This window comes from Xiphophorus maculatus, chromosome 18, assembly GCF_002775205.1.
Source record: "Xiphophorus maculatus strain JP 163 A chromosome 18, X_maculatus-5.0-male, whole genome shotgun sequence".
Lineage (NCBI taxonomy): Eukaryota > Metazoa > Chordata > Actinopteri > Cyprinodontiformes > Poeciliidae > Xiphophorus > Xiphophorus maculatus.
The window spans coordinates 13544782-13569639 of record NC_036460.1 but is presented as its reverse complement, the minus strand read 5'-3'; the positions used below and the strand labels follow the sequence as shown (position 1 = coordinate 13569639).

The window sequence follows — 24858 nt, the reverse complement described above, 5'->3', positions numbered from 1 at the left end:
GAACCCATCAAAAACTTGGTCATTCAATCCCACTGGAAAGGCTGGATGATGTTAGGATTGACCAGAGAAAAATCCAAGAGACCCTTAATAATTCTAGAGAGAATGGAAGATGGAATGGAAGATATCTTTTGTCAGGACAATTGTGATGCACCTGAAACATCGTGTCTTTATGGAAGACTGGTGAGAAGAAATTTATAAGAAGTTCTATTTGCGAAAGGACATGTTAGATAAACAGCAAATAAATGAAAGCATGTTCTCAGTTTCAGTGCGATGAAATGCTGTGTGTGTATATCATGTGCATAGTAGCATGATGCTCTGGGAAGGTTCCTTCTTCAGGGAGGGTAAAACTAGCATGATGGAGGGATGTATGGAGCTAAATATAGAACAATCCAGGAAAACAAAGTTTATCAAATATTTGAGAGAGAGGGGAGGTTCAACCTCCAGCAGAATCCATCCTTCCAATATCTAACAAGTTTATTCCTGCAGGATCATGAAGAGGGCCAGCTCCCACCTCCACCAATCAACAGGTGAGAGGCAGGGTACACACACACACTGGACAACACAGAGACAAACAGGACAAACAAACATGCACACACTCCGACGGACAATTTAGAGAGACCAATTAACCTAAAAGCCTTGTTTTTGGAGGAAGCCAAAGTACCCAGAAAGAACCCACACATGCACAGGGAGAACATGCAAACATCTAACTCCAGTTAGATGTTTGCATGAGTCCAGCTTGAGTCATTCTACAAATTAGAGACAGTAAATTTACAAAGTACAGACATAGTCCAAAAGACATATCTAAAAATATGCCAGTTATTTTTGGTAAATTTCTTAATAAAAAATCTGGAAAACTATTTGTATTTTCCTTCCATTTCATAACAAACTACTTTAGTCTATCAAATAAAACCATAGTAAAACACATTAACACATTGGTTGTAATGTGAGCAAATGTGAAAATTTTAAGGGGTGCAAATAATTAGGCATCTGACTTCGATCCTGCATAAAATGTATTCGCCTTGCCTCTCATATTTATAATTGAACAAAAATAAATTTGAGTCTATATGTTTGAAGAAGAAGGCCTCAACGACAAGAGAAAAAGGCATTTAGACTAGACTAAGGCCTGCTGTCAATCCTCTTACATTGTGCCTCATTGAAAATGGATTAGTGAGTAACACCTGCGTTTGGGCCCCCAGGTCACTTTGGTAGGATTTCACTGAATGGGCCTGACCGACACGAGCCTCCCATGTAGATAAGACCATAACACTCAACTTATTTTTGTTTTTATCGTAATAAGAATCCGAGGCTATCATTTCCCTACTTCTTCTATTTCTTCTTCCATTTTTTTTTGTTGTGTTTTGTTTTTTACTGCATATGGATTATCTGACACCAAAAGGAAATAAAATACCTGTCAGTTTTGAGACATGTTGTCTGCGGACTCTGCTGTTTGTGGAAACGCACATGAGCCTTCAGAGACGCTGAAGGAAGAACGTAAGTAGCTCTCCAGGGTGCTGAAGTTGTCTCCAAACGCCTAGACGAGCCTCCTGAGCTCTACCTGTCACTTGCAGCCCATAATCCTAACGCAATGAGCGGGCTGTGTCTTCACCTCAGCGACACCGGAGTGGATAGGTGAGGATCTGGGATGAAGAGAGATGCTCAGATCCGAGGAGGAACCCGTCAGATTGTTTCATCGGATCCCGGAGATGTTCAGATAGGAAATACATGGTAGGTACACGGGGTGTCACTGAGGTTAAAAGGTTATTTAGAAAGAAAACTAAGTCTGATATCTGTTTATGTTTCCATTTGCAGGTATCATGGGTGTGAAAAAAACTTAAGTTAATAGTGAATAAGATTATTCACTACTTTGGACACCCTGGAAGGACAATGCAACATATTCCTCCAAATGGTTGGGAGTCCAACCATCCATGTGTGCCCATAATAAAGAGCAGACAGACTTTACCGACGCTCCCCCTTTGTAACTTCCTGTTATGGGTTCTATTGGGGGTTCTCACCTTCCCCTGCTGCGTTCACTGTCTAATCTTCAAAGTGGGAATTTTGGGGCCTTGGAACTGCGACCCTGTTTACTACAGGGCCCTTCCCACCTCAGCGGCCAGGCTCGCTGTGAGCAGGATCAACGGAGACCCCGGTCTGGATCTAGGTCTAACAATGGACTTTATTGTCCTGCAGGAGCCTTGCGAAACCTCCAAAGCCCTCACGGCTTATATTTACTACGATACTTCAGCAAACGCGTTTGTTGGCCCCACGAACCCGGGATACTGCGTCGCTGCGTCCCTGCTGGCCAAGAACTGGGACAAGGCGCTGTTCTCCTTCAGCTGCATCAGCTACGGGCTGGAGCGCACGACTGGATACCCAACTTTTGCACGGACAGTCCCGTTTCCCGTGGACGTGTTGTTCACCGTGTTTAAACACTTCAGGTGGGCCAGCTCCGCGGTGGTCTCCTCTAATGAAGACATTTGGATAGACACCGCTGGGAGAGTGGCTGCTGGCTTAAGGAGTAAGGGGCTTCCCGTGGGTCTGGTTACAGCCATGGGTCTGAACGACACGGAGGTAGAGAGCACGTTGAGAAAGATCCAAAACGCAGGAGAAATAAGGGGTGAGTTTGACTTTAGATAGATAACTCACTGTTTTATTTTAACTTAAAAAAATACATAAGGGGCCTTGCAAAAGTATTTCACATTTTGCCACATTATAAGTACATTTTTTTTATTTGGGAATTTATGTGCTAGAGTAAGGTGCAAACAAAAATAGCTCCTTACTAAATTGAGTTTACAGTTATAGCTGCAAGACTAAAACCCAATCTTCCTATAACAAATTACCTCAAGCTTTGCTAAGTTGGCTGCAGTACAAACATCATCACCTTTCATGCCTTGCAACGTTGGTAATTGGATTTTTGTCTAGACTTTGACTGGGTCACTCTAGCATATGGATATACTATGATCTAAACCATTCAATCCATCAATACATATCATGACCAGTTTCCATATCTCCACATCCACTATAACAGGATGTACTAACACAACGTTTCACTGTGGAGATGGTGTAGTCAGAGAAATGTATCTAGGATTTTGCATCTAGACAAAAGAAAGTTTCGTTTTGGTCAATTCACAAGAAGACTTTCTCCCACATATTAGCATTGTTCCCTACAGTAACGTTGTGATCAATTAAGCTGAGATATCAAAAGCTCGGCATCATCTTTTATAACCTAGAATTGCTTTTAATTTTCCACAATTTTATTTCTTTTTTTTTTGTCTCTGCTCTTTTTCTTGAGCATTATGCTATGATTATTCACTTAAGATCTCTAACGAATGAAACAATACCATGAAGCTAGTGAAACAAAATATGAAAAAGTTTAAACAGTCACAATACTTTTGCAAAGCACCTCGTAGATTTGTATTGGTCATATTTACAAGATAAGTACACAGTAAGCCTATGATTCCACAAAATGCCAAACCACTTTTTGCACTTTTACTCTAATCTTTACTCTAATCCTGACGGTCAATTACTTTGATCAAAAAATCATGTTCTTTTTTACCACCATCATTGCCAGTTTGTCTTCTTCACAGATTGTGTTATAGTGAGATTATCACAGCTATTGAAAAAATAAAAAATGGAAGAGTTATGTACAAAAAAGGTTGTCTCAACAATAAGCGTAGTGACTTGTACATCATAAGCAAACAGAGGAATTAGATTACCTCTTCAAGTGATATCATATTTTGAGAGGTTGGACATATCTTGCTGAAATTTCTAAAAATCACACATAAAGCTGCAGAAGTACAAACATAATGATACCACCATTATTTCTTTCAGTCATCATAATGTGCATGCACTCGATCCTGGTTGGTGGAGAGTACCAGGCCACTTTTCTCACAAAGGCACACAAGATGGGCATGACTTCAGGAAAGTACGTGTTTGTGCCCTACGATACTCTTCACTACAGCGTTCCCTACAGCAATGTCTCCCACCTCGCTCTCCAAAACAACAGCCTTCTGAGGAAGGCCTACGACGCCGTCCTCACCATCACTGTGGCCTCTGAGCTGCTGTCCTTCAACGAGGCATTCACTGCAGCCAAGAGGAGCCAGGAGGTGACACTGCCAGTGGAGGCTGAGCAGGTAGGGAATGTTTGAATATCAGATCTGTAGACATGTGCACCCCTTTCTATCGCTTTCAAAAGTCCACACTAGTTTTTCTGTTAGCCTCACAAAGTGCAAGACACACAGCAGATACATGAAAGATTAAATTATAGAGAGGTTAAAAGTAGGGTTAGGTTTAAAACAATAAACGTTGGACAAAAAGCACCATTTAATCCATTATGTGAGAATGTAAACTTAGAAAGATATGAACATCTGCTTTATTTACACAAGGAATCCCGTGCCTCAAATATGGCCTTCAAGGAAGTGTAACAAGAAGAAACTCAATGAAAGCCATAGATAGTCCTAGTTGAAGTTTGCCAAAAACATGTAGGGAACATAACAAATTTGTAGGACAAAGTGCTCTGGTCAGATGAGACCAAAATGTGATTGTTTGTTCTATATGCATTATGCTTTGAATCATGGAAAGCAAATTTTGTTTGTTTTGTGTTGATCTGTCAGACAAAAGTCCAATAACTGACATCAAATTATATTTGCTAATATACCATAAAAGAAAGCATCTATAAAGCATCTAAAAGTTTTCCACATTCTGAATTCTAATCATTCAGAATGTGGTTTTGCCTTTCTGTCTGCATCATGACCTAGCATACATTGCCACCATTGCTTTCTCCTGCACTTGTAGTAAAGTGTGTACTATACTTTACAGGTTAATCCTCTGTTTGGAACCATCTACAACAGTATATATCTGCTGGCCAGGTCCATTCATAATGCCAGGAAAGCTGGCATGCTTCTGTCAGGCTCAAATCTGGCCTACTTCTCCAAGAACACAAGCTTCAATGGCTTCAACCAGAAGGTGCTGGTGGATACAAGCGGGGAGGTTAAGACCAACTATGTTATTTTGGACTCCGACAGCAGGAGCAGTCAGCTTTACCAGGCCTACATTGTGGACCTAAAGGCAGGAGAGCTTCGTTTTGCAGGAAGGTCTATCCATTTTCCAGGAGGATCCCCTCCAACGGCCGACTCCGGCTGCTGGTTTGATGAAAACGTCATCTGCACCGGAGGTACAAGGCCCTTTTAAGTTGGTGTTTGGTATCCATTCTTACTTTACTTGTCCACTACAGACACTGCCAACCCTGCCAAGTCATGTGCTCTCATTTTTAGGTGTGGAGGTGTCTTACATAATAATAGTATTGGCTGTGATCCTCAGTTTGGCTGTAGGAGGGCTCTTCATAACTCTTTACATCAGGTATGGTCTTCCAAGGTGTTTGCTTACTGATATATAGTGATAGGAACAATTACTTTCACTGAATGGCCTAATTAGAAAAAAATGTTTTCTGTAATCACTTGTCAGGAGGAGACTTCAACAAATCCAGCTGATCAAAGGACCCAATCGCATCCTGCTGACATTAGAAGATCTCACTTTTATTAATCCTCAGCTTAGCAAAAAGGCAAGTGGCAACCAGTCATTACCAAAAATTTCATCTTAACATTGTTTATCTACAAGCTATGTGTACAGCACATTTGCAAAGCTTGCTAATTTGTATAAAGAATAATGTAATAGATCGAGGAACAAAGGAAGGTGTTTTTTAAGATTCCATAGATCAGTTTTAGTTTATTCAGAAAACTGAAACATAGAAACTGGTGGCAGAAACACACTGATAGTGACAGGCAAATGGAAAAATGCAGACTGACACAAAGGTAAAGTATAACACATAAAAATAAAAGACTGTACATTGATGAAAAATTGACAACATACAAAAACATATTCACAGCTATTAAAAGACCAAACTCAACTTTAAAACAAATCTGAATAGGATAGTTACGAATATATATTTGTAGCTCAAAAAGTAGTCAATTTTCCACGATACGTCTCTTTAAAATTTTCTTTCTTTACTTCCTGTGTCTGACCTTTTCTTCCTTGTGTTGCTGACACCAATTACTAAAGGTTTACACATTCTCTACATCAAAAGTATTAAATGCACAGAACATTATTACTTTATAACTCTGCATGATAAAAATGGTAGTTTTCTGAACTTTTGAAAATCTTTTCTTTACATGGATTAAATCTGTTATGTTTGCTGTCACATAGAAAATTACTTTAGAGGATCTGAGTGAGTCAAGGAGCGTTTTGGATGAGAAGTCTGCAGACCCTTCCCACTCTGTTAACAGCATGCAGACAGCAACGCACGAGAATTCAAACGTCGCTGTGTATGAGGTGGGTCACAATGCTGTTGGACCTGATGATATACAAACAGCAAGGATTTTAGACATGTTTTAATTGATTGGATAATTAAATAATTTAAATATCAGAGTTTTTTTTTATTAGATTATTTCTGATGAATGCATTCGAACTACTAAAGAGTTTCAATTTCTAAAGACAGTTTGGGAAATAACTGTATTAAACACACAAAAGAGTTTAAGACCAGTTTTAAAATTTCCTTTACAATTTTTAGAATATTATTTTGTTATGTCATTTACTTTTATATACTATATATACTCACTTTTTTTTTTTTTTTTACTTAAAAGTAGAATTTAGCATCCCTAAAGTAAAATATCTGTTTCATCTTGTAGGGTGACTGGGTTTGGCTCAAGAAATTTGAAGAGGGCCAATTCAAGGAGATAAAACAAAGCACAACAAAGATTTTCACAAAGGTAGGGTAGCACATTGACACTCATTGCAGATGAATCAATGGTGTAACATGCTAACAGCTTCCGTGAGTATTATAAGCTTGTTTTGTAGATTAACGATAAACAGAACAGTGATCATTAAGGAACTTTGATAAATTTAGATCAGTTCTAATTGAAGGTGGTGTTATTACATGTTTCTTCTGTCTTCTGCAGATGAAGGACTTGAGAAATGAGAATGTGAATCCCTTCCTGGGCTTCTTCCTGGACTGCTTCATGTTTGCCGTGGTGACAGAGCACTGCTCTCGGGGCAGTCTCCAGGACCTGCTAAGGAACGAAGATGTAAAATTAGACTGGATGTTTAAGTCATCACTTTTACTTGATCTTATCAAGGTAAACACTAATGTTTTATTCTTCCATGGGGGCATCTGAGCTTTCATTTTGGGATTTTTAGAAAAGTCACATCAACTTCTTAAATCTCCATTTTGTGTGCGGTTTGTTTACATATAAACAACAGTGTTGAACATGTTGTGTTTCCAGGGTATGAAATATCTCCACCACAGGGAGTTCCCCCACGGCAGACTTAAATCTCGAAACTGTGTGGTGGACGGGCGATTTGTTCTGAAGATTACAGACTATGGCTTCAATGAGCTGCTGGAGTCTCAGAAAGCTTCCTTTGAAGAACCGCCACCGGAGGGTAGCCTGTCTTTTGTTTTAGAAAATATACAGAGGTGGGAAGAGTAGAAAAATTACCTACTTAAGTTACTATACAATGCAATGTTAATATAGTAAAATTTTACTTCAATTCAGGAGCAAATAACTGTGAGAAAAGTGACAAATAATCTAGTGAAATAAAATTACTTAGTAAAAATTACTATTTTTTCAACAGAATTAATTAAAAACTGAAAGACTAAACAATAATGTATGAAAGTAGAAGACCTGATTACCCAAACTGTGTAATTACAGTTCAATTAAAGCTAGTATTATAGCTGTTCCTCTTATATAAATCAAATTTCAGAATATTTTTCCAATGTGTTGGATGTTTCAGAACAGACAAGACACTTTCCTCTTTTCACTGTGAGTCTGACATGTTATAACTTGTGCCATAAGGCTTTTTCTATCACAACAAAACATGTCTTTGATTAACTGTGTTTTATGTGTTTTACATACTGTTACTGTTACATATTTCTGTATGTACTGCAGGATATATTTATTCACTATTTACACATCAAATAGATGCATGTTATAAAACCTTTATCTTCATTTTTAGGGTCTTTGGTCTAAATACATACTCAATTACAGTAGCTTTAATCTCAGACAGTGAGAAAATAATAATGTATCTTTTTATTTGGTGTATGTAAATATCTGGTTTTAACTATAACTGCAATGACATATGAGTGCTTCTCTCTATTTCTCTTTTCTCAGAGCTATTCTGGACAGCCCCTGAGTTCCTGAGGGACCTTACAAATTTCCATAAAGGAACTTATAAAGGAGATGTTTATAGTTTTTCTATAATTCTTCAGGAGGTGGTAGTGAGAGGGCCACCATACTGCATGCTAGATTTACCCCCTGAAGGTTTGTCCAAAGAGGATCCGTCTGCCCCATTACTGAACTACATATGTTTATTGCATGTAATTGTTATGTGCATTGGTTTGTTGTTCTGTGCATCTTAACTGAATACAAGAATTTGAAAAACTAATTTCAACTGTAGATGGGTCTGTTTGCCCAACAAATTTTATCTTCACATTAGTTACGCCCAATTATTTAACTTTTTTTAACAAAAATAAATAAATAAAAAAATAGTTTTTAAAATAGAATTTTAATTAAATGTTTTGCTTTTTAAAAATGTATCAATGTTTGTGAACTTTTGCTTAGTAATTCCACATAGGACCTCATTTATATTAACTTTTTTAAAAGGGGAAACACAAAAGAGCATGCCATTCAAAAAGGGAGATGTGTGTTGATCTATAAATGACAGGAAAATTGCTACAAGTAAATAGCTACCCCCGCCCCTAAATTTGCTTTATTTACACTCAGAGCGTAAACTTAAATTGTTTAAGGTAAAAGATTGAGACTTTGACTGACTGACAGAAACCAGCTGGTGTTTTTACTATAACTTTCCTAAATTAAAACAATGTTTGCATTTTGTTGCATCATATTTTCTACTGTTTTCAAATTGGTTTGATTGGCTGTCAAGTCGCAGCACTGTGATTATTGTTTTCACACTTTTCTTTCAAACTGTCACGTAGTAGAATATTGCCTCTGTTCAAAATTCAACAAATGTGTCCCATTTCCTTATTTGTTGTGCCCAGAAATCATCCGTAAAGTTAAAAAACCTCCACCAATGTGCCGTCCCACAGTGGCACCGGATCAGGCTCCACTTGAATGTATTCAGCTAATGAAGCAGTGCTGGAGCGAACAGCCTGACCGCAGACCAACTTTTGACGAGATCTTTGACAGGGTGAATTTTTGCATACCACCTTTTGCTCCAATAAGCTCATCTCTCAACCTCATCAAAACCCATTAAATACATTTGATTTTTTTATGTTAAACAGTTCAAGATCATTAACAAAGGCAAGAAGACCAATATCATTGACTCCATGCTGAGAATGCTGGAGCAGTACAGCTCTAATCTGGAGGATCTCATCAGAGAGAGAACAGAGGAGCTGGAGGTGGAAAAGCAGAGAACGGAGAAGCTGCTTTCTGAGATGCTTCCACCGTGAGTTAGCAGAGCAACACACTCATACTGTAAGTGTTTGCTACCTTCCTTTAAATGTGTCTCTATGTCTTCTGTCCAGTTCTGTTGCTGAGGCTCTTAAAACGGGCGTCTCAGTGGAGCCAGAGTACTTTGACCAGGTGACAATCTACTTCAGTGACATTGTGGGCTTCACCACCATCTCTTCGCTCAGTGACCCCATTGAAGTGGTTGACCTTCTGAATGACCTCTACACGCTGTTTGATGCTGTACTCAGCAACCATGATGTTTACAAGGTCAGAGAATTATGTTGAGTCCGTTAGCGTCGTTTGCCTAAAGTTCACATGGAATGACACTGGCACCCCGCAAACTTAACTAATATGTGAATTTGATCAGGTGGAGACCATTGGGGATGCTTACATGGTAGCATCGGGTCTGCCTAAGAGGAATGGCAACAAGCATGCCGCAGAGGTAGCCAACATGTCTCTGAACATCCTCAGCTCAGTGGGCTCATTCCACATGCGACACATGCCAGACGTGCCCGTCAGGATACGAATAGGAATTCACTCAGGTAGGCTTAAAGAAAGCAACACCTATTAATGACCCTGTAAACATGACAAGATCTTTATTTTCCATTGGGAAACTGAACTTTGAGTCCTAGAAAGTTCACATTAAAAACAAATACATTTCTCAACAGGATTTGTATACAGGCATTAGATGAATTCAAAAGATTAAGGGTACTTATCAAAAATTAGCATTTCAGAATTTCAGCATGACTTGTGTGTATATTTGTTTTACTGAATTCATCATAACACTGAAAGATGTTTGGTTTTCACTTGATTAAGAAGTACTCCAGTTTGTACCAGTTTTTGTTTTCTAATAACAGTGACCATCAGACATTTATATGAAATCATCATGTGCACTAATTACATGTTAATTTTGGACTTTTACTGAACAATTTTAAAAGCTTTTATGTTGGACTGATGATCCAACAAGTTTAAAAATAAATGTAGAAATTTAAGCTAGTTGCTGTGCTCTACTCCACACAGTGCCAGACTGTATTTACTATATGGTAGAGTGCATACATTTTCTGTAAACAGGGCCAGGGTTAATTTTAACTATACTGTATATGAGTAATTTAAGTGTTTTTTTCTACATCCTCCCTTCTCTCTGCTGGTTTACTTTAGCTTAATATGTTGTCCATTTGTTCTTTTTGCTCAAGGGCCCTGTGTTGCTGGGGTTGTAGGACTGACCATGCCTCGGTACTGCCTTTTTGGAGACACCGTCAACACTGCCTCTCGTATGGAATCCACTGGGCTGCGTCAGTATCCCGTACACATTTACGCAACATTGTGCTGCTCCGTCAAATGTCCCATTTACCTGAGTCTTTTAATGTCTTCTTCCCGTCTCAGCTTATAGAATCCATGTAAATTGTAGCACTGTGAAGATCCTCCGTTCTCTTAATGATGGATATAAAATAGAAGTTAGAGGCAAGACAGAACTGAAGGTAACAAACGTGGAAAATGTCACAGAATAATTATTTCTATTGCTTTTACAATGACCTGATCAGAGTAACTGTTTGCTCCTTACTTGCAGGGTAAAGGTATAGAGGAGACGTACTGGCTTGTCGGGAAAACCAACTTTGCAAAACCTTTGCCAAAACCACCAGAAATAAGACCAGGGTAAGAGTTCTTATCTTATAACACTGTTTTGCATTGCTTTATCAAAATGAGAAACGTATAACATGAGCAAAATTGCCAGCAACATCTCAATGTAAACTTGCGCACTTTGTCATGTTACAACCCAAAACTGCAAAACCTTTTATTGGGATGTTATGTGTTGCACTGCAATAAAGAGAAACTAAGATTGTGAACTGGAAAGAAAATGAAAACTGGTTAAAAAAAATCTCTTTTTAGACAAATATTGGGGAAAGAAAATGGGGTACGTTTGTATTCAGCTCCACAGAATCAATGATTTATAGAACCAGTTTTTGCTACAATTACAGTTGCCTTTTGCAGTATGTTTCCCTCAGCTTTGCACATAGGTAGTAAAATATTTACCCATTCTTCTTTGCAGAATATTTCAACTCAGTTTGATTAGTTTGAGAACATCAGTTCTCCAAGTAATCGAAAACTAGTCAAAGATTCTCAATTGGTTTACGGTCCAGGCTTCAACTGGGCCATTCAAACATGTAAATACACTTTTATCTGAATGATTCCATTGTTCATGTGGTTATGTTTTCGGGTTAATTTCCCTGCTTAACCCGAAAGACGGATCTTCACCTCAATATCAAGTATTTTGCAAGATTGCTCCAGGATTTTTCTTCTGAACAAAAGCATCCCCACAGCATGATTCTGGCACTCCTATGCTCTAACATAGGAATGATATGTTGGGGTGATGTGCAGTAATAGTTTTGCACAATAAATAATGTTTAAATTACAGCCCAAAAATGTAATTGTTCTTTCATGTTTGCTGTGTCTGCCATGCAGCTTATGGCATAAATGTAAACAAGACTTCTTACAGCTTCCTTCAAATGTGTTTTTTTTTCTTGTCACGCTCCTTTAAAACCCAGATTTGTGACGTTATGACTTAAAAAGCAGTTATCCTGTCTCTAGATTCTTCCCACTGAGCTTTGGATCTGCAACTCCTTTAGAGTTACTATTGACTTTTTCTTCTCTGATTAATAGCCCCAATGACATTGGATGAATGTATTATTTTACCTCTAAATTATGATTGCATTACACAATATCAAATGGTCTGAAGAAGCTGTTTATGGTTGTAATGTGGCATGTTGTGAACAAAATATTTAGGGGTATTGGTGAGTCTACAAGGCACTGTATTTTCATAACTGTCTCCATTAAACCTTGTACTGGTCCAAACTGCTGTTGTCAACAGGGAAGACAATCATGGGCTGAAACCTGAGGAAATAGCTGCGTACAGGAGAAAGAAAGCCGAGAAAAAGGCTTGACCGTCTCAGGTCAAATGCAGGAGGTATAGATCAGCATGCTGCCTGGTGTTGTGCTGTGGTTGTTTTACTGTTGCTTTAATATGATTGCATCCTCTGAGTCTCCACACCCACAACTTCCTGCTATTGATTTCCGAATCTTGTTGATTGATAATCTCATTAATCTCTTGATCTTATCACCTTCCTCCTCTTCTCCTTAAGTGGATTGGGGAAAGCACTGCTTGTTTACTGCATTCATTCTCTTTTGTGTTGGCTGACAGATTTTCCCTTCATTTTTTTCATTTATTGTGTTTGTAATAGTACTTTGTATTTGTCTTATTTTCCCACCAATTTGTTTCCTAAAATAAGTTGGATTGTACCACAGAGGCTTCAACTCTACATTTTCTGTTAAACTAGGGACAACTGGCAAGAGATGGTGACAGAAGAGATCAAGACTCATTTCCGCAAGGCCAACAGGCAGGTGGACAAAAAAATCTGAATCAATGAGAGGAAGAGGAGCAAATAAATCAAAGGACCTACAGAGGAGCATAGGAACGAGGCATCTAGATGAAGAAAGAGAAGAAAAGCTGGGACGGGCAAGCACAGGCTGAAAGCAGCACCCAGCCTCTCAATGTGGCTTAATGCAGACTTGTTTAAGAGGATTGTTCATCGACTGGCTAATCTCCCTTCAGCCAGCACAGCAGAACATGACGGTGCTAATGTAATGAGAATGGTCACATCACCTGGCTGCCTACTTGCTGCCAACAAGTACTCACTCTTTAATGAAGGTTGAACTCGTTCAATCCTCTCTGAAATCACTGGCCACTGCGTGGTCCTCTACTTCAGGGCAACCAGAGGTTCATCCATCCAAAGACTGAACGCCCCAAATGCCTATTTCAAACTGAAATGTTTCAGTGAAAGCTGTTTTTAGTCAAGCTACAGAGGTGAGCCTGTTATGTAGCGGTTTATATTATGTGTTGTTAGCCATCCAAAGCTGGAAGGCGACAGCTGCTATTGTGTAAAATCAAGTATTTAGAAAAAAAAAATTCTCCTTGCTTTTTTTTTTCTTTGCAATGGAGTGGACCGAGATTGATTTTGCACCCTCCAACAAGCGTTTTACACTAGTAACACTTATTATAGATTACAGTTAAGAAATGAGGTCAGCTTGTGGAAGGCACTGAAAGAAAAATAAAATAAAAAATATTTTTTCATAAAATAGTGTTTACTGTGAAATCTTGAGGTCTCTTAATAAGACAAATGCTTTGCAAAGCTCAGCAATGATCTCCCAGAGAAAGCTGGTATTGTAAGGCTTGGTGTCTGCACTTTAACTGTTCAGAAAATGACCTAATTGTTTAAGTGTTATGTGATTCTGTAATGACAAGGAAGTAACTTTTTAGTTTTTTTTCTTAAACTGTTGATAGATATTGTCAGTGGTCCAAAGGAGTTTATTCTCAGATAAATCTCCCAAAATTACTTTGCGCAGTTAATTGATTTTTTTTTTAAACCAAATCAGTAACGCTGATTGGTGAGTTGCTTCTCCTCAGAATAGTGGCCTGAGCAGGAGCCTTCGCGCCACTAAAGCAAGGTTAGAAAAATCCTCCTCATTCTTCTCGAGGAGCAAATGTGAAAATTTGCCGAAGTTAATAATCCTTTGAAAATTCTGCCCATAGTTGCAGTGGACTGGTTGCTTCAGTATAAAACCACTCCCCCTGCTGTTCACTTTTATTAAGAGTAACATTCCTGTTCAATTTGTATCAGTCGTTTTTACATGCATTTGGAAAATGACTAATTTAAAATGTTTTGAAACATTGGTTTGGATTTAAAGTTTCAGTAAGTTTCTCCCTTATGTCAGGAAAACATACAAATACAATTCAGTTAAATGTGTCATGTTTTCATAAGAGATTAGATGGATGTTATCAGTGTCTTTTTTTGTCAATGTTCTTCTATCTTCTTTTGTTGATAAAAGAAAATTATTTTAAGTAAAAACAAAAATTAGTGATGAATGAAGTAATTTGCAAAAAAGGGAGAGCATTCTTAAATATGTTAATTTGTCTAAGCCCTAACCATGCAGCAGATGTCATCATTAAGAAGTATTCAACAGTAACTTTAAAAAGACTTTTTTTTTCAAACCCCAACAATGCTTGTAGGCTGATGAGCTTCATGTGCTTTATTTAAAAAGATGACAGCAAAGTCTGTGATAAATGTGTATAGTGTGTAATTATCTGAATGTTGTATGCCTGATATATTATAACTGCAATACAAAGAAAAGTCTACATGTAAATAATTACCATGCAAATAAACCATTGATTTGTATCACTTTGTCCACATAAATGAATGGTCTTTACCATTTATCACCACAAGGAGGTGCTGTTGCATTTATAGTTGTAAGTTTACTAATGTTTCTTCTTTATGGCAAAGCTCAAGCGCCAATCTTTTTTAAAGGAGTAAACTTTTCTCTGACAAAGTGTTGCTGTGCTGTAGAAGAAAGAATTGGGTTACATGTTTATCTGGGGGGTCATCAGACTTGTCGCACAGTCACAATCCCATTTTTTCTTTGCTTGAACTCCCTGTGAGAAATTTGCCCAATCACCATGAGAGTCCTGCACTCCACTTTATATTATTATTTGCAGTGCATGCATGTCTCTCCTCTATCTGGGACTTTCCCACAGAGTTCCCACTGAGTGTGCTGTTGAAGGTAGGAGTGGTTAGAAAGAAGTCTGTGTATCTATGGTAGATTAGCGGCGCAAGAGGAGAGAGCCATCATTGTTAAATCTCTGCATTCCAGACTAGAGAGGAATGTTTGACCTCTAGCCGACTGGACAGTTTGTTATCTCACATTTGGAGCATGAATGCACACCGTGACTACACTTCAAAAAAAAAAAAAAAAAAAAAAAAAAAAAAAGGTGCTCAGTGAGGAATTCAATAATCAGAACAGACACCCAAATCTTTTTTTGCTTTTGTTTTATTGGGGGGGAAAAACAACAAAAAAAATACCAACACATTAATACATAGTCACACTATTCCAACAGCTTCTTGTGGAAATACCTACAATGACACAATGACTGGGTATTGCTGGAAAATGATCATGAATACAGCACCATATACTGCCACCTTTCAGTGCAAGATGGTGGCAAAATAAAGAATGAGAGCTGCAAATCGAAACTTGTGCAGAGATCTCTTTTTTTTTCTTTAAACATTAAAGATAATGCAAGAAAAAGCACAGGGAATGTGGTAATACAAGCACTGGCAAAACAGGTTTGGAAATTTAAAAATAAAAATCATCATACTTAACATAAGTATGTTGCCTTTTGAGCCAACTGATGCTGATTATTGTGTGTTTTCCTTCCTAAGCTCAAAGTGTCAAAAACTAGTGTACTTAGATATCCAGTCCACAGATTGTGTATTGGAATGTGCTCTTGAGGTAACAATCACGCCAATAAAAACACAGCCACACACTCACGCATACAGTTTCCTGACAAAAATTCACAAATATTAAATCTAACATGATTCACAACTTTATCATTACAGCTCATCACGCATTTTATCCCCTTTGGGTCTAACCACTCTGCCGATGTACAGGATAGAGTTGGTCTTGTTGTCTTTCACCAGGAAGATGAAGGGGTGGTCTACGTAGAAGAGCTTAGGGTTCTTCAGTTTATCTGTGCCGAAGATGCTTGTGTCATAAGGGTTTCCGTCCACGTCCAGCTCCAGGGCAGAAGCATGGAAGACGTTAGAGAGGTAGAGGTCCTTCTTCCCTGAGATGTTCGAGAGGTCTGCTTTGGATTTGTCCACCGCTTCAGTGAGGCCCAACTCAGCTAAATATTTCTACAGAAAGAAAAGACGACTGCTTAAGACTCTATTGATTGCTTATTATAAAACTCTCTGATTCAAATACCGACTGAAACATTTACCTGAAGATTGTGACTGACTTCCAATGAGACCTTGGGGAGGGAAATTGCCACGGCCTTGTTCTCCATCTTGCTCAGCCAAGTGTCTACCTGCTTCTTCGTCAGCAGTTTCTCCAGGCGATCCAGGGGCTCCAAATGGTAGGGCATGATGAGGATCATGGAAGCCTCCTTTTTGCCCAGAGGCATGTTCAGGATGTAGAGATTGTTCTCTTTGTCCTCATAGAAGTCGTAGAGACCTGGAAGGAGACATCAGACGTCTTATCAGATGTGAGGATACAGCTGGAAAGACATAACAAGATCACAAGCAGAGATGGCAATGCTCACCTGTGCGATGCATCATAGAAACTCCAACAGTGAAGGAGCGGGTAACCAGGAAACCGCGGTTGTCAACCATCTTTTCATGGAATCTCTCATCCCAGTGAGCTGTGGGTTAAAAAGAAAATCAGTTTCACACCTGGGTAGGGTTTAGATGGAATCTGTTGCCACGCAATAAAAATCTGTGCACTTACGCTTGAAAAACATGGCATTGACAATCATGGCTCCGTCTGGGTTCTGCACATCCTTGGTGATCTCCGGCAGCTTGCCATCTGTTGACTTAGCTGCCCACTCATTGATGGAGTTCACTGCGCTCCGCTTGTCCCTGAAGTTGATTTTTGAGTGGTCATAGTTGTAATGCTTCTTGCTGGTCTTCACAAAGTCATCAGCAAAGGAGACAGAGCTGGGGCCGTAGAGGCGGTTGTTGATCTTCCAGGTGGAGTTTCGGGTCTTTTGATTACTCACCTGGTAAAACGCAAAATGTGAACTCTTAATGCAAACGTTAGAGGCTCTGACCTCAAACACAACCTTATTTTGACTACGAGAAGTTAAAATATTTGATTCTGTGCACTGTTTACCACAGAGAGGAGCTCTGACAGGCCTGCATGCAGGTGCTCGTCCTTGAGTTTGTCAGCACTGAGGACAGTTTTCACCTGGGAGGCAGTGGTGGCCTTACCACCGAGCGCAACCAGCCCCAGAGAGGACGCCACAACAACAGGAGAAACAACAATGTTGTCTGTATTTTTGTCCTGAGCCATCTTGTGGTACAAGCTGGAGTAAAAGAATAGAAGAACACATTAATTGCATTTTCTAAGAAAATGGCACTTAGGTTTCAAAATGCTGGAAATGATTTAAGCAGCAATTTTGCTAATTTGTCTTGCGCCCTCATTTTGAATCATATAGCTAACCTGAAGGCCAAGTTGGCACTGTTGTCAGCTAGCGTGTTAGCATGGCTGCTCAGCTTCTTGTCTTCTGCAGACGCCACGAAGGCCAGCAAACAGAGAGCGACAGCTGTGGTCATCCACATCCTGTTTCACTTCGAGTGTGACAAACTGCAAGCAACAGAAGAAACAAGAAGAGAGAGGGTTAAAGGTAACCAAATGTAAGTTAGAAAAAACATTTGATATCACGCTAAATTTAACAATTTCACTATTTTTTGGATTCTTCAGAGCATTGAACTGGACCCTTGGCTCATAAGGTAGCTCTGCTTACAATTCCAACAAGAAAAAACCTGATCTAAGTTAGTCTATCTGCTAAAACTGTAAAATGTCCCTGGACTCACCCAAAAAAATCAAAAGTCGATGTGTTGGAAGGCTTGTGGAACCTACCGATAACAAGACCCAAATTCTAGTCCAGCAGTTTTACTGTCAAATTTTGTATTTCAATAACAACAAAATCCCGAAAACTGTTGAGAAAACTGAAAAATGAGCAGGAAGAAATTAATCTTCAGTGAAAAACTTGTACTTTGGAGTGAGGCGGGAAACTGTGGTGGCAGGGCTGATTCAGCCCACAGAGAAGCTTTGGAAAGCCTCCAGACAGAAGCAGGCAGGATCGTTGCCACGTCATCACCACTGAGGGGTACAGCTGAGAGCGACGGTCCCTTAGAATCATGTTTCTCTTTGACTGAAGGCTGAAATATGATGCCTCGCACTTTTCTGGATGAACTGCAATTAATGCAAACTGCTGCAAATCTATGCAGTCGGTTAAATAGTCATAAATTACTTTTTCAGTCACCAAAGTCTGTGATTCTTTTACAGCTTCCTTCTCTGTATCTGAGTGATGTATCACTCAGATACATAGCCTGAAGGTTTGAATAACCAGCTGCACTAGCATCCTGTTTCTTTTTACAGAGAGATGTTTTCTGCATCTCTATGGTCTCACATTTATGGCACAATATGATTTAACTTCACTTATGGATACCTTGAGATGTTTTCATGTCTGCGATTTTCATTCTGAAAGACAAAAGGTTGATGACGTAATCTCCACAGAGTAAAAAGTGGGACTTTTTCAGGCTCTTAGACAAACACTGTGTTGATATGCATGCTTCATTTCCACTCCATTTAATTTGTCTGTGACTTGATTTTTTTTTTTTTTAAGCAGAAATACACATTTTCTAAACTCCGTTTCATCGAAACACTTTCATGTGCATAATCTGGTTAAATGTGAAAAGACTGTATCATCATTTTGGGACAGATTGCATAAAAATATTAAGTTTTAAAGAGAGCAAACAGCTGAAAGGTAGGACAAACCCACTGCTCTAACGTTAACCCATGAAGACAAAGAAGTCGATTCACTGTCCATATTCCTTCCCTGGAAACAAACATGGTTATATTTTTTGATTCTCACCTGGCACAGATTCTCAGGGTCTCTCCGATCGGGTGCGTCTGGTGGGTAGCATAAAAACACGACTCTCCCCGGCTCTATATATCCTTAGAGAGAATTTTCTGGAAGATGGGATTGGGATATCCAAATAAGGATGTCTATGTTTGCTCAGGAAGTTGGGAATGGGACGTCCCCCACTGAAATTACAGGGTGGACCCAGAGAGCTGGGAGGGCTGAAGTTAACTCCCCTGCACTGGTCTGGGATCAGCTTTGAAAAACTTTTTCCAAAGATATCCGTAGACACAAAGTGGAAGAAAAATCTGATTTGTGTTCAGCAATGGCTGCTGATGTCTGTCGGTCCTAATGCAGAGAGATGACTCAATATTTCACCCTGATTTCATCACTGGGTGAAATTGTGAGAAAAAAAGAAAGATTGGACTATTTTCTCCTGAAACAATCAAGCCTATTAATACATGTATACATGTGTGATACGAATTCAAGCGAACTGAGTATCATTCCTGAACAATGCCTCTTTATAGACATACACAGGACGTTTCTGAATAGGCACATTCTTTTCCAGATCAATGGGGAGAAAAAGTTGGAATTTTATTGCAGTTATTCTACTTGTATCTCTCTGGTTTCAAATTGAAATCTCTAGAACTTCAAAAGTTTCATTCAGTTGCACATACCCCTCTGGGAAGCTGCAAAGACCTCTAGTCCTGCCCCCACCCCCACACTGCCACGTCTCTCCATCCCAGCTGCTAGCTGCAGGATGGGGGAGCAAATGGAGCAGCAGGCTGACGTGTCCTAAACCTGGACCCCCATTTTTCATTGGATGCAACAAGATTTTAATGCAAAATATGTTTTCATCTTCTAACTTGATGTATCAGTATTTATATCTATCTAAAGCGTAACATAGGATCTTGCCACAGTGTTTTGTTCCTAATGTGTTTCATTCAACTAAAAAAAGACTTAAATATCAACCTAATGCACAAAGAAACTGCACAGATCCTGTCATCTGGATCTTCTTTTTTTTTTTCTTTTGTTTTTTAAACAGTTTTTGCAAATGGTGTTGACATGCCAGTTGATGTCAGTGGGGTTTTTTTCTCTCTCTCTCGGGAGGTTTCCAGAACATTCTGCAGAAGTTAGGGGAAGAAAATCATCCCAGAGACAAGCTAAAAAAATTAGCCAGCATTGACTTTTTTTCACAAGATGCTGACACCAATAAAAGGTCTTACAGTCCTTGGCATGGGTAGGCTATTTAACAAATAACCCCCCAGCCCCCCCCAAACTAATCACCGCCCCTAATATAAACAGACACAGCACCCCCACCTCTGTGGGTAATGTGGCTGAAAAAGGGTCACAGTTCATACCAAAATTCCTTAGCTTACAGAGTGAAGGAAACATTTGGGTCAACAACAAATTCAACCTCTTAGTGGACTGCATTTCTTTGGTGGTGTGGAGTGTCTTGTGAGAAACAAACATACATAGCAATAAAAGAAGATTTACATATTAGTAATAGTTGAAATATATTAATACTAGAACAATTACACATTCCTAAAAGGAAGACTTTAACTCAGAAGTCAAAGTCTTGGAGACGTTTAGGTTTTAAGGAAAATCTTCCTGTTGTAAGGAGAATTTTCCAAATGAAATGTTTGGAAATGTTTTAGCAAAACATCCTTATGGTGGAGGTCATTCTCATTGTCACCATAGCAGCTATCATTTGAATGAATGGTTCACATATACAGTACAGACCAAAAGTTTGGACACACCTTTAAATTCAATGAGTTTCCTTTATTTTCATGACTATTGACATTGTAGATTCACACTGAAGGCATCAAAACTATGAATAACACATGTGGAAATATGCACTAAACAACAAAGTGTAAAACAACTGAAAATACCCCTTATATTCTAGTTTCTTCAAAGTAGCAACCTTTTGCTGTGATTACTGCTTTGCACACACTCTGCATTTTCTTGATGAGCTTCAAGAGGTCGTCACCTGAAATGGTTTTCACTTCATAGGTCAACCTGCCCTGTCAGGTTAATAAGTGGGATTTCTTGCCTTATAAATAGTCATGAAAATAAAGAAAACCCATTGAATTAGAAAGGTGTGTCCAAACCTTTGGTCTGTACTGTATATGTCTATGGGAGGGTAACAATGTTTCTAGATCTACTGAGATCTAAATTTCAAAACTCTGATATACATAGTTTATATTATGTATGTAACATTTTTCTTTACAAAAGGGTACTTTTTTTTCAGAGGCAGAAGTTTATTGATGGTAGGAAAAGTCAGGCACGTGTCCTGCACATTTTTCAGGAGTAGGGAGGAGCTACTTCTTACATAACTCCAAGAAAGAAATGCTGTTTGAGGAGAGCTCATGCAACATCTGGGCGTCATTGCTCTATCCTCATTGCAAGGATCAGGAACTTTCTTTCTCTAAACGCTGGTTTTGATGTGGTACTGAAAAATAGACATATTTAGGAAAATAAATGTATTTCTAAAAGTTCACACGGTAATGTGAGGCAAGCTGTGACAAGCTTTGATTCAGGCCTCCTTTAAGCTTGTTCTTTGTGTTTGAACTTCCTGTGGAGGACAAGAAGGATGTGGTGGTTAAAAACATTCAGGAGTTACAGAAAGGCTTTGTAGACTCTTTCCTTCCTTCTTCTCTTTTCCATATGTGTTAGTCTATGACTTCCTGTGTACGAGCCATATACAGTACATGTATTTCACCAATCCAGAGCTCTTTTAGAGAAGTGATGAAAGATGTATGATGTTTTTTACATACTGTAAATGCTTAAAAATTTCTGTTGGCATATCTGCTAAAATATTGAGTCTGCATTAATTTAAAGCCTTGTGCTATTTTTAACAGCATTTCCTGAAGATTTTAAATTGGCCAGTATAGGGATTGAACCCATGACCTTGGCATTATTAGCACCACACTCTGACCAGCTGAGCTAACCAGTCATATCTAAGTTTGAGTTTTCATCAGCTTAAGAAAAACTTACATGATCTTGACCAACGCAGTGATATTCTAATGTTTTTCAAAATCAATATGCATGATGGTTTAATTTAAAGCCTCCTGCTATTTCCAAGTGTTGATTTTCTGAAGACTTTATGTTTCAGGTGGCCAATATGTGGATTGAACCCATGACCTTGGTGTTATTAGCACCACGCTCTGACCAGTTGAGCTAAGCGACCATACATAATTTCAATTTTTCATCGATATAACAAAAACTTACATGATCTTACCACTGAAGATTTGAGAAAAGAGTTCATATTCTAATGTCTTTCAAAATCAATATGCATAATAGTTTAAGTTAATACAAAACATTCCATCTAGGAAGAGGAGCATAGCTCGCCAAACAGGCAACATAAACCAATAGGACAGAGGCATTGCAGCTCAGCAGGGTGATGTAACTTCTGAAGTGGCATGTCTGGAAAACTCCATGAATGAGCAGCTTCATGAGTCTATCTGCTGCTTGTGTTTGAGAAACCACTTTTTACACAGCAACGGTAGGGAGCCTCGGTGAGTCTTTAAAAAATGCAGAACATTTTAAAATAAGGAGTAAGTATATGGTTTCATTAAACTCTGCAACTGTGACTAGTTAATTATAAATTTTATTTTTAAGTCTGCAAGCATTTGAAGTGTTGGAATTGATCAAAATGACTGCAATCCAAGTGTATTTTAATCCAGATTTTAGTTAGCATGCACATGACACAAAGCATAGCGTGAGTGTGTGAGTTTTAAGTCCCTAGAAGTGAATTTTAGTTTCCTACCAGTCAATGATGAACTCTGTCCAGTGCTTTTGCTTAAATATTTACAACTAGAACATGTTCTGTGTATAACTAGCACAGTAACAACCTTCTGACCGTCAGAGCATCAATTATTTGCTGGACCGGTTCATAGTGTAACATTCAGCTTTGTGAAATTGAAGTCAGTAAATAAGAAGTAAGAACTTTATAGTATTTGCATACATGATGCCACTGTGAGGAGAATCATCTCAAATTATAGTTGATCTAAAGCGTGTTTTTAATTTAGCTTGAGTTGTTCTTATGCTTTACAGCTCTACTTCAAACAAGCAGCAGTTTACAGGCTTATGCAGGAGGGCAAATTGAGTTTATCCACAAGAACACATCGTGTAAGTCATGTGATGATGTGACTGTTCACTTTTGTTAGAAATGAACTCATTTTTTTAAAAACATGGCCATTTAAAAAAGATATAATGTGATACACAACACTGCTGAGAAAACTGAACTGCCAGTTCCTTGTGTATAGTAACCAAGAGTAAATAAAATCTACAGTATAGTATTGAAGAAATACTACAACAATCAACCTTTGGGGAAAAAAAAGTGAGTAGACACTGTGATCTTTTTATTCAGTGGCTTTAAACAATGCAGAACTGAATTTCAAAACATGAACGAATTGTTGAATTGTCTATTTGTGGATGATCCATTTTCAGTTCGTTTGAGTGTATTCCTAAAGACAGGCAAAACTATTGAAAACTGTAAGGCAGTACAACCCCGCCCCCTGGTGGAAGAAATTTGACAGTATCGTCACCAAGGCAAGTAATCATAGTCATATGCTGCATTACATCGACAAAATCCATTTGCATCTCCTAACAAAGTGTGAATAAGCTCATCATTGATGTATTAGCCTTTAGTTTGTGCATCAGATCAAGGTGAATTATTTAAACTTGTGCCAAATTGCTGTTGGCGGTGGGGTGGCGGTGGGGGGAGTGGCTTGAGTTGAAAATTAACAACCACTAGGAGACGCAAAAAGCCGTGGGATGAATCCCACCCTTTACATGCATGGAGGTTTAAAATAATGTCTAATTTTTCAACATACCGTAAAATGTAAATTAAGTTAAATATATTGTTATAAAATCATTTTATATGGTTAAATTAGGGTTTTTCATTTATTGATAAAATTCTCAGCATAACTTCCAACAGCCATTTAATGACTGAGCATTTTACCAATTAAGCCCAAAAATTAGACATATTAATGGCAGATTTAGATTCATAGTATATATATATATATATACAATTTTCAGGTGGAATTATCTCAAGGCAGACATTCTAATGGACATTGCATAATGCATAATGTTTGATCCACGGATGCAGACCAAGCATGAAACCACATCCCTAAGAGTCTGATTAGACTGATTAGACTTTTTAGGGAATCTTAGTCCTTTGCAAAATCTAAAAGCAGCATTAGATAATAAAACAATATCCTATATAGGAAATCTAGACCATGGTGCAACTGAAAACCTTCAAAGCTTTTTGTTGAAGCTAAAACTGTTAGGAAAGGAGAGCATGAATCAGAGAATCAGCCTGCAGAATCATAGTAACTCCTTCAGAGTTAGCGTGATCCAAACCATTGGTGGGAGAATCTGTTGAAAGGACAACAGTTAGCAGAGCGCCCTGCAAATATTGTCTGGTGAAAAGAAGCTATCGTAGAAAGAAATCCATGGGAAGCTCTGTTTAAAGATGAGCATAAGCTATGTAAGAAGAACACAACAGAGATGTGCAGGAAAAGAATTTCCTGAGATGAATCCTAAATTAAATCTTTTAGCCTGCATGCAAAAAGTAATGTGTGGTGGAAAACTACCAGTCTGATCCATTCTGTATACTTGATTGGCAGAATAAACAGGAGGAGCAGAGGGGATGTGAAATGGGGGGGCGAGCAGCCTCACAAAGAGGGGTGACTGACAGTGCTAAGACCCGCCTTCTGGATCTGATAGGCTGCTTATAGAACTGGGAGAAGCCAGAGGTGCTCAATTCTTTTTGCAAATTATTTGTCTCATACCATGCTGTCATGACATAGAGAGAGTTTCATCAAATATGTAAAAAATGTATATTTTTAAAAAATTACATACTGCAGCTGTAAAGGTGAAGCTACTTTTGTAGAGTAATGTGTGATTTTTCAATTTGCAAAA

General features: G+C 38.6%; 2 protein-coding genes across 5 annotated transcripts; one reads left to right on the top strand and one right to left on the bottom strand.

The window, feature by feature from the left end:
- Window positions 1–1232: 1232 nt before the first annotated feature.
- LOC102236432 (retinal guanylyl cyclase 2-like) lies at window positions 1233–15122 on the top strand. Of its 2 annotated transcripts, XM_005808910.2 has the most exons (20): window positions 1233–1491; window positions 1569–1725; window positions 1810–2614; window positions 3829–4130; window positions 4816–5170; window positions 5271–5355; window positions 5461–5557; window positions 6199–6324; window positions 6681–6761; window positions 6951–7127; window positions 7275–7431; window positions 8160–8309; window positions 9047–9195; window positions 9290–9453; window positions 9533–9725; window positions 9826–10000; window positions 10652–10750; window positions 10842–10936; window positions 11026–11111; window positions 12791–15122. In XM_005808910.2, exons 3-20 carry the CDS (start codon window positions 1885–1887, stop codon window positions 12870–12872), a joined length of 3303 nt encoding a protein of 1100 aa, XP_005808967.1. In that variant the 5' UTR covers window positions 1233–1491; window positions 1569–1725; window positions 1810–1884; the 3' UTR covers window positions 12873–15122. The 2 variants fall into 2 exon arrangements, with proteins under 2 accessions (XP_005808967.1, XP_023206656.1); XM_023350888.1 differs by lacking the exon at window positions 12791–15122 and adding an exon at window positions 12325–12752 and having other exon boundaries at window positions 1233–1725.
- A 356-nt stretch (window positions 15123–15478) lies between these two features.
- Window positions 15479–19069, bottom strand: serpinh1 (serpin family H member 1). Of its 3 annotated transcripts, XM_023352116.1 has the most exons (8): window positions 18943–19069; window positions 18517–18548; window positions 17505–17648; window positions 17175–17367; window positions 16791–17061; window positions 16606–16704; window positions 16285–16517; window positions 15479–16198 (listed from the first exon to the last, which is right to left on the bottom strand). In XM_023352116.1, exons 3-8 carry the CDS (start codon window positions 17621–17623, stop codon window positions 15896–15898), a joined length of 1218 nt encoding a protein of 405 aa, XP_023207884.1. In that variant the 5' UTR covers window positions 17624–17648; window positions 18517–18548; window positions 18943–19069; the 3' UTR covers window positions 15479–15895. The 3 variants fall into 3 exon arrangements, with proteins under 3 accessions (XP_023207884.1, XP_023207885.1, XP_005817271.1); XM_023352117.1 differs by lacking the exon at window positions 18517–18548; XM_005817214.2 differs by lacking the exon at window positions 18943–19069 and having other exon boundaries at window positions 17505–18936.
- Between the last annotated feature and the right edge of the window lie 5789 nt (window positions 19070–24858).

Bases quoted from the DNA above. Each gene is read 5' to 3' on its own strand.
- LOC102236432 (XM_005808910.2), top strand. From the start codon at position 1,885: ATGCAACATATTCCTCCAAATGGTTGGGAGTCCAACCATCCATGTGTG. The intron at 8,310-9,046 runs GTTTGTCCAAAG...TGTTGTGCCCAG, and splicing joins GCTAGATTTACCCCCTGAAG to AAATCATCCGTAAAGTTAAA. The intron at 11,112-12,790 runs GTAAGAGTTCTT...CTGTTAAACTAG, and splicing joins CCACCAGAAATAAGACCAGG to GGACAACTGGCAAGAGATGG.
- serpinh1 (XM_023352116.1), bottom strand. From the start codon at position 17,623: ATGTGGATGACCACAGCTGTCGCTCTCTGTTTGCTGGCCTTCGTGGCG. The intron at 17,062-17,174 runs GTAAACAGTGCA...GCGTTTTACCAG, and splicing joins TGTCAGAGCTCCTCTCTGTG to GTGAGTAATCAAAAGACCCG. The intron at 16,518-16,605 runs GTGAGCATTGCC...GTCTCCTTCCAG, and splicing joins TTCTATGATGCATCGCACAG to GTCTCTACGACTTCTATGAG.